The 13,700-nt window shown below is 35.7% G+C and overlaps 1 protein-coding gene across 2 annotated transcripts in view; it reads right to left on the reverse strand.

The window, feature by feature from the left end:
- Positions 1-1,562: 1,562 nt before the first annotated feature.
- The window catches only part of PAXBP1 (PAX3 and PAX7 binding protein 1), a 40,525-nt gene continuing 28,387 nt past the window's right edge, over positions 1,563-13,700 (reverse strand). For both annotated transcript variants that reach the window (XM_070750342.1, XM_070750343.1), the window contains 8 exons: positions 12,974-13,173; positions 12,139-12,283; positions 11,926-12,047; positions 10,909-10,985; positions 10,736-10,802; positions 8,877-9,023; positions 8,260-8,414; positions 1,563-2,575 (listed from right to left, as the gene is read on the reverse strand). In XM_070750342.1, the coding sequence (XP_070606443.1) occupies positions 2,458-2,575; positions 8,260-8,414; positions 8,877-9,023; positions 10,736-10,802; positions 10,909-10,985; positions 11,926-12,047; positions 12,139-12,283; positions 12,974-13,173 (1,031 nt within the window). In that variant the 3' untranslated portion in view covers positions 1,563-2,457. The remainder of the gene's footprint in view (positions 2,576-8,259; positions 8,415-8,876; positions 9,024-10,735; positions 10,803-10,908; positions 10,986-11,925; positions 12,048-12,138; positions 12,284-12,973; positions 13,174-13,700) is intronic.

Genomic DNA, 13,700 nt, shown 5'->3' on the forward strand with positions numbered 1-13,700 from the left:
GTTCATTAAGTCTTTCCTGATACGTTTTATGCTTAAGACCTTCCACCATTCTTGTAGCCCGTCTTTGGACCCGTTCAATTTTGTCAATATCTTTTTGTAGGTGAGGTCTCGAGAACTGAACACAGTATTCCAAATGTGGTCTCACCAGCATTCTATATAGCGGGATCATAATCTCCCTCTTCCTGCTTGTTATACCTCTAGCTATGCAGCCAAGCATCCTACTTGCTTTTCCTACTGCCTGACCACACTGCTCACCCATTTTGAGACTGTCAGAAATATTTCAGCTAGGATCAGAGGAACATTCACATATATGCATATTTGAGCAAATAAGTTATTGAAATTTTAGAATAACTTGTTTTAAAGAATGTTTTGTTAATCTTTCAACTGAAAAATTTCATTACCTATTTGACAAAAAATTAGGATAATTACTCTCAAACTGTATTTCAAAATAATAGTATTTTGAAATTTATAAAGGCCCTAGATAATGCTTATATTTTTCAGAAAAAGCAATCCATGCTACTAAAAAAATTGTGATTTTTAAAAATAAAATAAAATGGCATCAAAATATATCGCAGAGCAAGCTCCTAAAAAAGGATGGCCAAATAATTGTAATTTATCTTAAGGGATGTATAAAATAATTTAATTTTGTCATTTATCAAAAAAACCCCTAATATCTCTAAATTTTAGAAAAGGTTTCCTTATATATGATTTCCACAAATCCTGACTTTGGATATGTGGGAAAATATGGGATATTATGTGAATGAATGATAAGAATTTTTAACTCTCTGCAAGCAGGCATAAAATGAATCAGCATTATTCTTAATTGCTATTTTCCCTCATGACAAATCTCATTGTAGCTTCATAGGTGGCTAAGTCTTTGGATTACATCTTTTCAGATGTACCTTAATAAATTCTTTGTATCATTTACTCCAAAATTTCAATGTTAGTCTTAGCTTGTAAATTGTTAAAAGTAATTTTAGTAAAAATTTAGTAAATATTATTGTAATCAGTTTTACATAAGAATGTATCCTGTTTCTTCCTTTTTTAAAATCATAAGAGAATTTGGTTATATAACTGCTTAATAAGATAGATGTGTATTCAGATGACTTCTTATTGCACTGTATAATAGAAATATTGTATATCGGCCCTAATGTTTTCCTGCCAGTGGGAAAACTCTTCTGCTGAATAACGTTGGAGACATTGTGGGCATTGCAAAGAAAATTAATTGCTAAAGTTGTCCTTCCCATTCAATATTCTAGCTTAGTAAAAAGATATGATAATCCACCATAAATAATGCCAAGAATTTATCAATATAGATTGTATTTTCAGACTCCCAGGAATATTAATTCTATTTATTCATATAAAAGTATGGAAACAGACTTCTTCCTTACCTTTTCTCTCTGAAAAAGAGAAGAAAATAATTGCAAATTGCCCACATTGAATTCTACTGATGTCTGCCGCCAATATAGTGATATTAATTGCAATTTCTTGATGTTACTATGTAAGTCTGAAGGCTTGACACAATTTGGGGATATGATTGAAAAAATCATGGCAAGAAATTATTTAGTGTCCAAAATGCAAACTGTACATTTAATATTTTCTTTCCATCACACGACAAGACCATGATAAAGTACGATGGTTTCGTAGTCCATTTCTTTTTTCAGGTACAAAGGACTACATATCAAGCTAGGATCAAGAAGGCTTCTACAATGATAGCATTCTTTTCAATTCAAACTAAACTTAGCAGCAAGCCATGACAACCGAACGGTTAATCTTCAGTGAATGATCACAGGATATAAAATCCTATAGACATAGTGAGATTTTAAATTACCATATGTTATGAGAAAACGCATTCCAAAATGCATTTCAAATAATTAGAAAAAACAATGCAATTTAGGAGTGTTGCTCCTAAAATAAGAATCTAACTTACACAGCACAAATAATTTCACCTGAAATGTAATTTATTGGGTAACTGAAACTGACTGCAGGGTTTTTTTTTCTCTTTAAATTTAAAGAATATTACTCTATGATCAATGTGTGCATTTTTAACAATGAAGTATTATTTGGAAAGCTTGTTTACTCTCACAAGGCCATACACACTATGTAGTTGTGACCAATTCCAGCCAACAAAAAGTTACTTCAAAAAGTGTCATTCAAACACGTAACTATGGAGGTATAAATATCTGAAATCATCTAATCATGTTATCATACAGAATTTCTTTCCTACTCTGAAATTAATTGAATAGATGGCCATCATGGGATATAAAAGTTTTTGTAAACAAAATGCATGTGAAAAATCTTGGCTTTCACTTTTCATCAACACTATTACATACGATGTATTTAATTAAGAATGCACTTTGTCTTAAAAACAATCTTTTACAGTTTAAGAAAACTTTACATATGTACAAAATTACAATTCAGGAATGATTTTATATTATAGAATTAATTGTCACAATTTTATTTTCCATCACTTAAGTTCTTTAACTCTTTCACATTATGATCATTTGCTACTGTAAAAGCATGGTCCAGTGCTCGAATACTTGATAGAAGTTTTATTATCTGTTTTATATGTTCCCTACAAAGAGAAAGAACAAAAAATCAGATTGTTAAAAAAACATGCAAAGTACAGCTATATCTATAGTATTTGGCAAATATGCAATACAAGTATACCAAATAAATCATGTAACAATACTTAAGATGCTCACAAAGTCTCATTGCTACAAAGACCATGAAGTGCAGAGTTCAGAAAAGATTCAGTATTATCCTTCCAACAACAATTTGTTCCAAAAGGTTTAGCATTTTAAACATGCTTAATTGTTTGCTCCAGAAAAAGAACACAGCTCTACTAACAGGTGATGCATCAGCAGTACCACAGCCCATCAAATAGAGAATGCCTTTGACACTGTCTTTTTTATGTTCTGCATGAAATTGGTTTGAAGTCTACCCATAAATCTTACTTGGTCAAAAATAAGCATTTAGTTTGTTGACTGCCGCATAGCACTACGATCACATTATACCCATCTTGCAAAGCTCTATATTATCAGTAGCTTTTTGGATGCAATTCAAAGTAAAAGTGGTTGTCTCATAAATTCCTATATTGCTTGGTGTTCATATATAGAGGCCACCTACTGTATCTTGAGTTAACTGTCAGGGTAGCCCTCCCATCAAAACTATTAGTGGTGCCATAATTTTATCAGTTGACAGGACTGAAGCTAGAAAGCACTGCCCCTTCTTCATGGCATCAATACTCTGTAACAATTTTCACATGTAAACTGGGCTGGTTTACCTGGTAACAGTTTTCAGAAGTTGGTGAAAATCAAATCTTTCTGAAGGGCTTTGGGATTGTTGCCATGAGTTAAGAGTATAATAATGTAAAAACAATAAAAGTTATTTATTGATACTACTACTATGATTTTTCTGAATGCTTTATTATATTGGAATGTTTTATACTTTGGTTTTACTACATGATGTTATATTGTATGTACTGAGTCTGGTAAGAATTGGTGATCAAGGACTGGGGGTGGGGTCAGAGCTCAGAATAAATTTTGAGGCTCTAAAATAAAAGCTGAATCGCCCCCGTCGTTGGGGGCCCTTGTGAACCAGAGCTGTCCTGGAGGAACAGTCAAGAACCGGGGCATGGGCTAGCATGGATAGAGAAACTGCAATTTCCCTAAAACGCCAGTAAAAAGCCCTAGACCAGGTGCTATGGCAGACAGACAGTATAAGCTGCCAAAAGCTGGGGCAACCAATCTGAAGAAGTGAGGAACAGCAAGTGAAACATTTGGGTGAGATATTTTTGTTTGGTCTTGTAAACAAGAACCCTATTTTTAAAGTGGCTCTCCTTTAAGGAAGAAATTGGAAAAAAAGTTTGGAGCAAAGTGAAACAGAGTGGAAAAATGACTAGAGCGTCACACAAATAACCGTGGCGGACGATTAGAGACTGGAAAATTAAAAACCTGAAAAGACTTTTAAATGAGGAATTAGAAAAAAATCAGGAAAGCTAGATTGGCATTTTTAGATTTTTACATTCTATATCTTTTTCCTTTAAAATTTATTATATTAAAAGTTAAAACTGAAAGTACGGTAAATGTACTCAGTTTTGGAGCACAATACTGCCATCTAATGGACAAAGAATGAGAATAACATGATCTTGGACAGCATCAGATAGTCATAATAGATGGCTGAAGGTTTTGTTCTTGTTAGGAATAATAGTGAAGAGACTTTAAAATAGAAATTTGAGATACATAGTTCTCATATCATTTTTGGGGGGATACTTCTCTTTTTATTGTTGAAGAGATAAGAATGGTGAAATTTGGTTGGGGAGTTATTATTTTTCTCCCTTTTCTGGGGAAGTAAATCCCTCTTTTTAAAATTTGTGCTATTAAATTTTCAAATAAGAGACTGTATTATTTTTTATTCTTATTTCTTTCTTTGATAAGTTTTTTTTCTAGATTGTTTTTTTCTTCTTTCTTTTTGTATATACCTTTTCCTACTTTTGGGCTTTGTTATCACATTTACTGATTGAGGTAACAAGAATCTGAAGGTTGTGATTGGGTTTTTTTTCTTGATAGATTTTTTTTGTATTTTGTATTTTATATTTTATATTCTCTATTTTTTATGTAAGAAGTACTTAATGATTTGTTACTGAAGGCCAAAATCACAGATACATAGACAGAGCATATTTAACTCTTATACCTAAAGAAGACTCTGACTTACAACAAATAAAAAATTATAAACCAATTTCTTTACTGAATCTAGATTATAAAACAATTGCTTCAATTATGGCAAGATGGTTGAAGAGACTACTGAATAAATTTATTCATTCAGACCAAAATGGCTTCCTATCTAAAAGAGATAATATGAGAATTGTTTTAAATACATTGGAATATTATGAAGTACACTTTGAAACTAGGGTTATTATTTCTAGATGCATAGAAGGTTTTTGACAATGCTAATTGGAAATCTATGACATTTATTTATTTATTTATTTATTTATTTATTTATTGGATTTGTATGCCGCCCCTCTCCAGAGACTCGGGGTGGCTAACAGCGACAATAAAACAGTGTACAATAGTAATTTGGTATTGATGATTAAAAATCAATTAATATAAAAACCAAACATACATACATACATACCATGCATAGAATTGTAAAGCCTAGGGGGAAAGAGGATCTCAATTCCCCCATGCCTGGCAGCAGAGGTGGGTTTTAAGTTGTTTACGAAAGGCAAGGAGGGTGGGGGCAGTTCTAATCTCTGGGGGGAGTTGGTTCCAGAGGGCCGGGGCCACCACAGAGAAGGCTCTTCCCCTGGGTCCCGCCAGGCGACATTGCTTAGTTGACGGGACCCGGAGAAGATCCACTCTGTGGGACCTAACTGGTCGCTGGGATTCGTGCAGCAGAAGGCGGTCCCTGAGGTAATCTGGTCCGGTGCCATGAAGGGCTTTATAGGTCATAACCAACACTTTGAATTGTGACCGGAAACTGATCGGCAACCAATGCAGACTGCGGAGTGTTGGTGTAACATGGGCATATTTGACATTACAATTAGAAACAATGAATTTCGGAGAAAACTTTTTGAATATGGTAAAATCAATATATAATAAGCAACTGATAAAAATAATGATAAATGGTGAAGTGACAGAGAGAATTAAGATAAAGAACGGTACTAGACAGGGGTGCCCTCTATCTCCACTACAATTTTTTTTAATATTGGAAATATTAAATAGAAAAATAATAGAATATACAGCAATAAGAGGAATGAAAATCAGAAAACAAGAATATAAATTACAAGCTTTTAAAGATGATTTGGTATTTACAATGGAAGATCCAATAGAGATTGGCTCTCAAATATTAAGACAAATAGAACAATATGGAGAAGTGGCAGCGTTAAAAATTAATAAAGAAAAAAGGAAAATGATAGTCAAAAATATGACAGAAAAACCAAAAAGTAAAGTGGAAGAGAAATTGGGTATCCAGATAGTAAAAAAGATTAAATATTTGGGTATATATTGAACAACAAAATGTATAATGATAAAAGATAAGTATAACAAATTCAGAATGTAAATTGAAGTAGACTTGGAAAAATTTACAAAAGAATTGGTGATCCAAGAATAATACATATTTATATGATTCGTGAGGATTTTATTTATTTTCTTTGACCATTTTGGACCACTTGACAATAGAAGATGTACATCCCTACTGCCTATGTTGCTAGTAGCTACAAGATTCAGTAACACTGGTTATGCCAAGGAAGTATTTCTAGGAAGTAGGACTTGGAGATGCTGCATTTGCCTGTATTTTATTTATTTATTTATTCTTTTGTCCAATACACAAATACATAGGAAGAAAGATAGACATGTGATAATATAAGAGGGTGAAAGTGAACTTAGAGGAGAGGATATATGAAAGGAAGAGAATATATAAGATAGGTGAAAGAAAGGAAAGACAATTGGACAGGGGATGAAAGGCATTCCAGTGCACTTATGTACGCCCCTTACTGGTCTCTTAGGAACCTGGAGAGGTCAATCGTGGAGAGTCTAAGGGAGAAGTGTTGGGGGTTAGGGGTTGACACAATTGAGTCAGGTAATGAGTTCCATGCTTCGATAACTCGATTGTTGAAATCATATTTTTTACAGTCAAGTTTGGCGCGGTTCGTATTAAGTTTGAATCTGTTGCGTGTTCTTGTGTTATTGCGGTTGAATGTGGCACAATGATCCTAAAAAGACTATTCTTCAGTCCTTAGGTCTACAATGTTTATATATAAATAAAGTCCTAAGAAGTAAGTACTGGAATTTTAAGTTTGAATAAAAATGTTATGATGCCCAGCTTTCTCTCCACTGACTGAATGGTGCACTGATTCTAAGATGTTCTTAAAATCCTGCACCTTTGTCTGGATGGAGTAAGAGCCTGGAACTATGCCTATTTGACCAAAGTAGTTGCTGCTAGCTAGCTAGCTATTTATTTATTTATTTATTTATTTATTTGATTTTTATGCCGCCTTCTCCTTAGACTCAGGGCGGCTTACAACATGTTAGCAATAGCACTTTTTAACAGAGCCAGCATATTGCCCCCACAATCCTCATTTTACCCACCTCGGAAGGATGGAAGGATGAGTAAACCTTGAGTTAGCAGCTGCAAATTATAGAACTTCCAACCAATATTGAAATAGTTTCATTTGCTTCAATGTAAGTAAACATTTGTAATGTTTAATTAAACAACACCTGCCCTTTGTGCTCCTAACAGTGTACACTTGAGAACCTCATGGCAGCATTACAGAATATAATTTTCAATGCTAGTTTATAGGCAATTTCTGGTTAATTTGTACATATTTTAATCTTGTACAGTGGTACCTCTACTCAAGAAGGCCTCTACTTAAGAACTTTTCTAGATAAGAACCGGGTGTTCAAGATTTTTTTTGCCTCTACTTAAGAACCATTTTCTACTTAATAACCCAAGCCTGGAAAAAATTCCCAGGAAATTTGAGAGTGGCACAAAGGCCCGGCCAGTTTCCTGCCATTCCCCCTTTAATCCCGGCCATCTGGGCTGCCAGGGGAGCCTTTTGGTGGCACTTAAGAAGGCTTTGGCAGTCCAGAGCGAATGTAGCATTTTCCCTTCTCTGGGCACTTGGACAGGGAATAAACTTCTGCCAACGCCCAGAGAAAAGAAATGCTCCCTTTGCTCTGCGCAGCTGAGGAGTCACCACAGCGAAAGAAAGACGCTGGCTACAAAGCGAGCGAGCGAGAGGGGAGCCCTTCAGCATGGGAAGGAAGAGGCAGCAGATAGCAGCAGCAGCAGCAGCCAGTGTATGGGAGGCAATGTATGAGAGGCAGCCTCGTGCCGCGTGTATTGGAGACACATGCCCCTCCTTGCTGCCTTAGAGTCCCTCTTTTTTTAAAAAAAAAAGCCTTAAAATTTTGGATTTTTTTGAATCCCCTCACCTCACCTTCTTCCTTCGGCAGCGACTGTCCCCCTCCTCCTCCCACCCAAATTCCGAGTTTTTATTTCTTTCCTAATGGGTTTGCACACATTATTTGCTTTTACATTGATTCCTATGGGAAAAATTGCTTCTACTTAAAAACGTTTCTAACTTAAGAACCTGGTCACAGAACGAATTAAGTTCTTTAGAGGTATCACTGCATTTTATATTTTATGTCATACAGTATGCCTTATTTTAATTGAGATGCTTCTGACACAAACATTTTAAATACTCTTGTTGCTAATATAGAATGACTCCAATCAACAAACATTAAAGTAGAGTACCTTGAATTTCTTTTCTCTACATCAGAGCTTCCAATGCTATTTCGGTATATTGTATCAGCAAGGTGAACAAGATATCTACAGAGATTTTCTAGATGAGATACTGTCTTATTTCCTTTAAGATTAGTGAACCATTGTTTAGGGAAGCAGTTAATTACCTAGAAAAAAGATTATTTTAAAATAAAATTAAAAGTACAGAACCACCTGTATAGTACTATAAACTCAAAATATCTAGTTGTTTGTACAGTACACAAGGCAAGATTTTAATATATGCCTAACTATGATGTTCGATATTTGTCTGCAGCAGTATCTGCCAACTTATTTTAAACTGAGATTTTTCATCAATTTCAGTGTTCACCTCTCATTATTTAATTAAATCTTTCATATATAGGGAACAGGAAGAAAAACATTAATTGTAAGTGGATTTCCATGTAAGAAAAACTGACCATTTAACTGTAGGCCATACGTATGTAACACCCTACTTCAGCACTGCAAAATTGAACCACTGAAATTTTACAGCAATATAGCTATTATAACACATTGCCTCTGAATATATGAGCAATAGACTAAAAAAGGATTTTTTTAAAAAATGAAGTGAAATTTAAAACATATTTACTTACGTTCTGAGCTTTCTTAATGCTATCATCCCCATACTCAGAATTCTGGAAAGCCATAAGAATGTATCTATTTAGCAAACCATCTATTGATAATTCTTGTAATGTTTTGTTGGAAAATATTCCATACCATTGAAGAAAGTTTCCCAATAGCTATAGAAATAGAAAAATATAACATAAATAGCAAATCAATAGTGCTGCATCAATATTTGCTACTATTATTTGAGGTTAACAGAAACATTTTAAATGAAATATTTTTAAAAGTAAACAGCCAAAATCAGAATGTTCTCAGAGATGCTTACTGTATAAAAGGAGAGTAATGTGCCACAATTTAATTGACTATGTTCTATTTTTAAAAAATTCTTCCAGCAACCACCAAAATGGTCAGCTATAAATGTGAAATTTATCAATTACTACTATCAAAACATAGTAATAAATTTGGTCAGTTATAAAATTACGTAGGCTGGTTAAATAATAATTTATTCCTATTAAGCTAATTGCTAGCTGATTTCCACAATTAAAAGGTTAAAAATTGTATAAAGTTCTGTACTTGATAAATAGGAAATTCATTATGTACTAGTAGTTACAAATATCTTCTACTTTGTAAAAGTGACTCACTGTTACTTTTTGGTTATATTTGGTATGTTTTGAATGTGAATATTTTTATATTTAATTTTTGATGTTTCAGATATAAATTTCATTTCCAAATCCATCTTCTTTGCCTGTACAATATTCTCAAATTCTATGTCACATTGATGCATTGCTCTTTTCACTTTGATGGGAAAATGCAATTCAGAAAGCTTAGGTAATATGCATAGTGTTACAGAATCACACCCTTTTGGTACAATTCACATTAAAGATTCGCTAAATTTTATAGCAATATAAGATCTCAAAGGTATTGGGGTTCCTATGCACTTCACTCCAAAACCAAGCGAATCAATCCATCTATTTGGGAGAATATGAGTTGGATTACAGTGGTCCCTCGATCATCGCGAGGGTTCCGTTCCAGGACCCCTCGCGATGATCGATTTGTCGCGAAGTAGCGGTGCGGAAGTAAAAACACCATCTGCGCATGCGCAGATGGTGTTTTTATTTCCACAGCAGCAGCGAGGAGCCGAAGATTGGGTTTCCCCGCCGCCTCGCTGCTGCTGCTTGTCCGCGCGCGTGCCGCCCGCCCCCTGCGCTGTTGCTGGGGCCGCTTCTCAGCTGAGAAGCGGCCCTGGGGTTTCCCCCGCGCGCGCGCGTGCTGCCCGCCCCCCGCGCTGTTGCTGGGGCCGCTTCTCAGCTGAGAAGCGGCCCTGGGGTTTCCCCCGCGCGCGCACGTGCTGCCCGCCCCCCGCGCTGTTGCTGGGGCCGCTTCTCAGCTGAGAAGCGGCCCTGGGGTTTCCCCCGCGCGCGCGCGTGCTGCCCGCCCCCCGCGCTGTTGCTGGGGCTGCTTCTCAGCTGAGAAGCGGCCCTGGGGTTTCCTCCGCGCGCGCGTGCTGCCCGCCCCCCGCGCTGTTGCTGGGGCCGCTTCTCAGCTGAGAAGCGGCCCTGGGGTTTCCTCCGCGCGCGCGCGTGCTGCCCACCCCCCGCGCTGTTGCTGGGGCCGCTTCTCAGCTGAGAAGCGGCCCTGGGGTTTCCCCGCGCGTGTGCCGCCCACCCGCCCACGCCGTTGCTCGCGCCTTACCGGGGCAAGAGGGGGAAGACCCAGGGAAGCCTCTGCCCGGCAGGGAAACTCCACCATCTACGCATGCGTGGAAGGGCACGCATGCGCAGATGGTGGAGTTTACTTCCGGGTTGAAAACTCGCGATATAGCGTTTAGCGAACATCGAGATCGCGAAACTCGAGGGATCACTGTAGTTTTATTTCTTTGTTAGTTTACCTTAACTGAAGACCAAAACTGGCGCTGGAAAAACAAGTAAGGACCAGAGTTCTTGTTCTCTAAAACACTGAAATACAACAGATGTTACAATAAGCATAGAAGAATTGCCAACATGTTACATTATTACAAATGTAAATAATTCTCAAATAAAATAAACAAACTAGAAATTTTACCTTTTCGGATAAAGTGGCATAAATACATCATCATCTAGCGTTCGCCTCATTCTAAGTAAGAGGGCTTTGAGTAATGTCTGAAAGTTAATATAAATTACGTTAAAACAGTATTTTTATAATACATTTTAGTCCAAACTAGACCAAGCATTCTTCTCCACATTAGCTCCAAGCTATGCAAATTAAGAAACTACAGTACTTGGTTTTAACAGTATTTTCCATTAAGATTGTTCATGGAAATTCTTTCAGCAACAAGTTACTAGTAATTAGTAAAGATCTCATCTAAGACTGGCATTAATTCTTACTACAAATAATCCTCAGCATATGACCATTTGTTTAACAACTCTTCCAAGTTACAACAGTGCTGAAAAGTGACTTATTATAAGTCCTCACACATACAACTGTCTCATTGTTCCCACAGTCACGATTAAAATTTGGTTACTTGGCAACTGGCACATATTTTAAAAAGTTGCAGTGTTCCAGGGTCATGCAATTTCCATTTGGGACTGTGCTAAGAGGCTTCCAAGAAGCAAAGTCAACAAGGGAAAACAGATTCATTTAATGACCATGTGAATCCCTTAACGACTACAGCAAAAAGCTTGTATATTTGGATACAACTCATTCAAATCTGGGGGGGAAATTATATCTCACTTTTCACAGAACTTTCTCTTTCTAGTTTCCCAACAAACACCCTCTGTGCAGGTTTTATTAAGAGGGACTGGCCCAAATCACCCAGACAGTTTTCATGTGTGGGTGTGCACAAGAACCTGAATTATTTTCAGTATCTATTTGTGTTTTCACAATATATTTTCTTTGCATGGATATTAGATTCAAACCATTAAGTTTATCTTTTCTATTTTTTTAACAAATTACTCATATGTGAAGCAACAACATATCCTATCTGAATTTAGGTCTTTGAAGATACAGAAGCATCATGAAAATTATAATTCAATACTAGTAATTGAAGCAATGTATAAAACCTCATGAATCCAAAAAAAGTTAAGCAATTTTTTTTGTCACCTGTGTATTTTTGTTTTCTGCATGTACTACTGTAGGGTATCCATTAACTAGTTTTTGGGTAATAGCAATCATCCTGGATGTCTGGGTTGTAGAAAAGGGGTCCCATACATTTTCAGCCAGCACTAACAAAGAAGGAAAAAAATAGAACTTCTCAAACTTCAATTAAATTGTACTTTGAAAAATGAAAAAAAATATTTTATTAATACAAAGTACCTGTTAATTTTGGTAAAACCACTTTTTCAACAATTGTAGGCAATAGTGAAACATCAGCATCATCTTTCTCCTGATCAAATTCTTCACATCCATAAAATAGCAAGGATTCAAACCACAGCATACTTTCAAAATCTTGACATTTGTCCTATTAAAAAAATAAATGCTTTATGTATCAAGTGTGTTTAAGTTGAGACGTATAAACATCCCCACACATTCACCAATGTAAATTGTTTGGCTGTGGCCTTCACTTCTCAGGATGTCTTGAACATCATCATATCAAATTCTATTGGTAAATTCTATTACTTGTTCATAGAAATATGACATTTGTGTTTTTTATGTCACCACAATCTTACATTTCTCATCACTGGCTTGCCTGTCTGAGCTACTGATGTTGTAATTTAGCATTGTATGGAAGGCCAGAGGTCTTTCACGCACACCCCTGAACTATTTTGTTAATGTACCTAAATCAGAAACAACAGAAGCTTACCAATCTTGTCCTGATATACATTTCCCTAACTACAGTACTATAAATATTTTCAAAGTACACTGATGAAGCTGTCAAGATGTTACACCTACCATTTTGACATTTATCAAGTAAACTATTAAAATGCATTAAAAATGGCACATCAGCATTAAAGTGGAAATGTACACTATAAATCCAATCTATGCTCAAGAGAAACAACTTGTCAATTAAGAATAATTTCATATGACTATGATATTGAGCCGCCCCGAGTCTTCGGAGAGGGGCGGCATACAAATCTAATAAATAATAATAATAATTAATTAACATTTAACCTTGTTAAACAGACTAAATATACTCTTAACTTGCTCTTACCTCCAAAGGATTCCAGATAAGTAACTGAAGTCTTATTAAAGGATTTAACAGCTTGGGTAAGCAAAGGCCAATATATGCATCCTTATATGAAGACAAATACTTAGAATGCCAGGCTTCAAATTGTGATTTGATATAGTCAATGGATGAAAAGTTTTCTAATACATCCTCAAAAACTTTGCCAGACTCCTTCAAAATGCGATCTAGGATAGAAATTTTTTAAAATTATTTTTAAAAGTTCATCTGTTTTTCTGGTTTATTGCAGAATATTTTTGTAATCTAATATATGAAATTCATGAAGCATTCCATGTTTTTATTTTGCAATGTTTGCATGGTTGCTTTTGTTTTGGCATTTATCTATGTTTTAACTGGAAGTTGCCCACACAGTCAGCTCTATAAATTGAACTAACCCTCATTACCAAACAAGTTAGGAAAATGTAACAAAAGATTGTTAACAATTTGAATGCTTTATTCTAGCTTTTCTATATATTTAATTATATTATGGGGTGTCTCCCCCCCCCTGCTTGTTTTAAACACATATTTAACCTGCTTGCTTAAATTTGTGAACAGATCTTGTGATTTATTTTGTATGGATGAATTTAATTAAGAGCATGAAGAGAAGGAACGTACTTTTCAGTAAGTCTGGTTTTTGCTACTGCCAAGAGGAATGAGTACTTATAGCTCCCTACAATGGTCACTTATGAGATAATAAAAGCATATCCTACACTAT

Source organism: Erythrolamprus reginae, chromosome 4, assembly GCF_031021105.1.
Source record: "Erythrolamprus reginae isolate rEryReg1 chromosome 4, rEryReg1.hap1, whole genome shotgun sequence".
Lineage (NCBI taxonomy): Eukaryota > Metazoa > Chordata > Lepidosauria > Squamata > Dipsadidae > Erythrolamprus > Erythrolamprus reginae.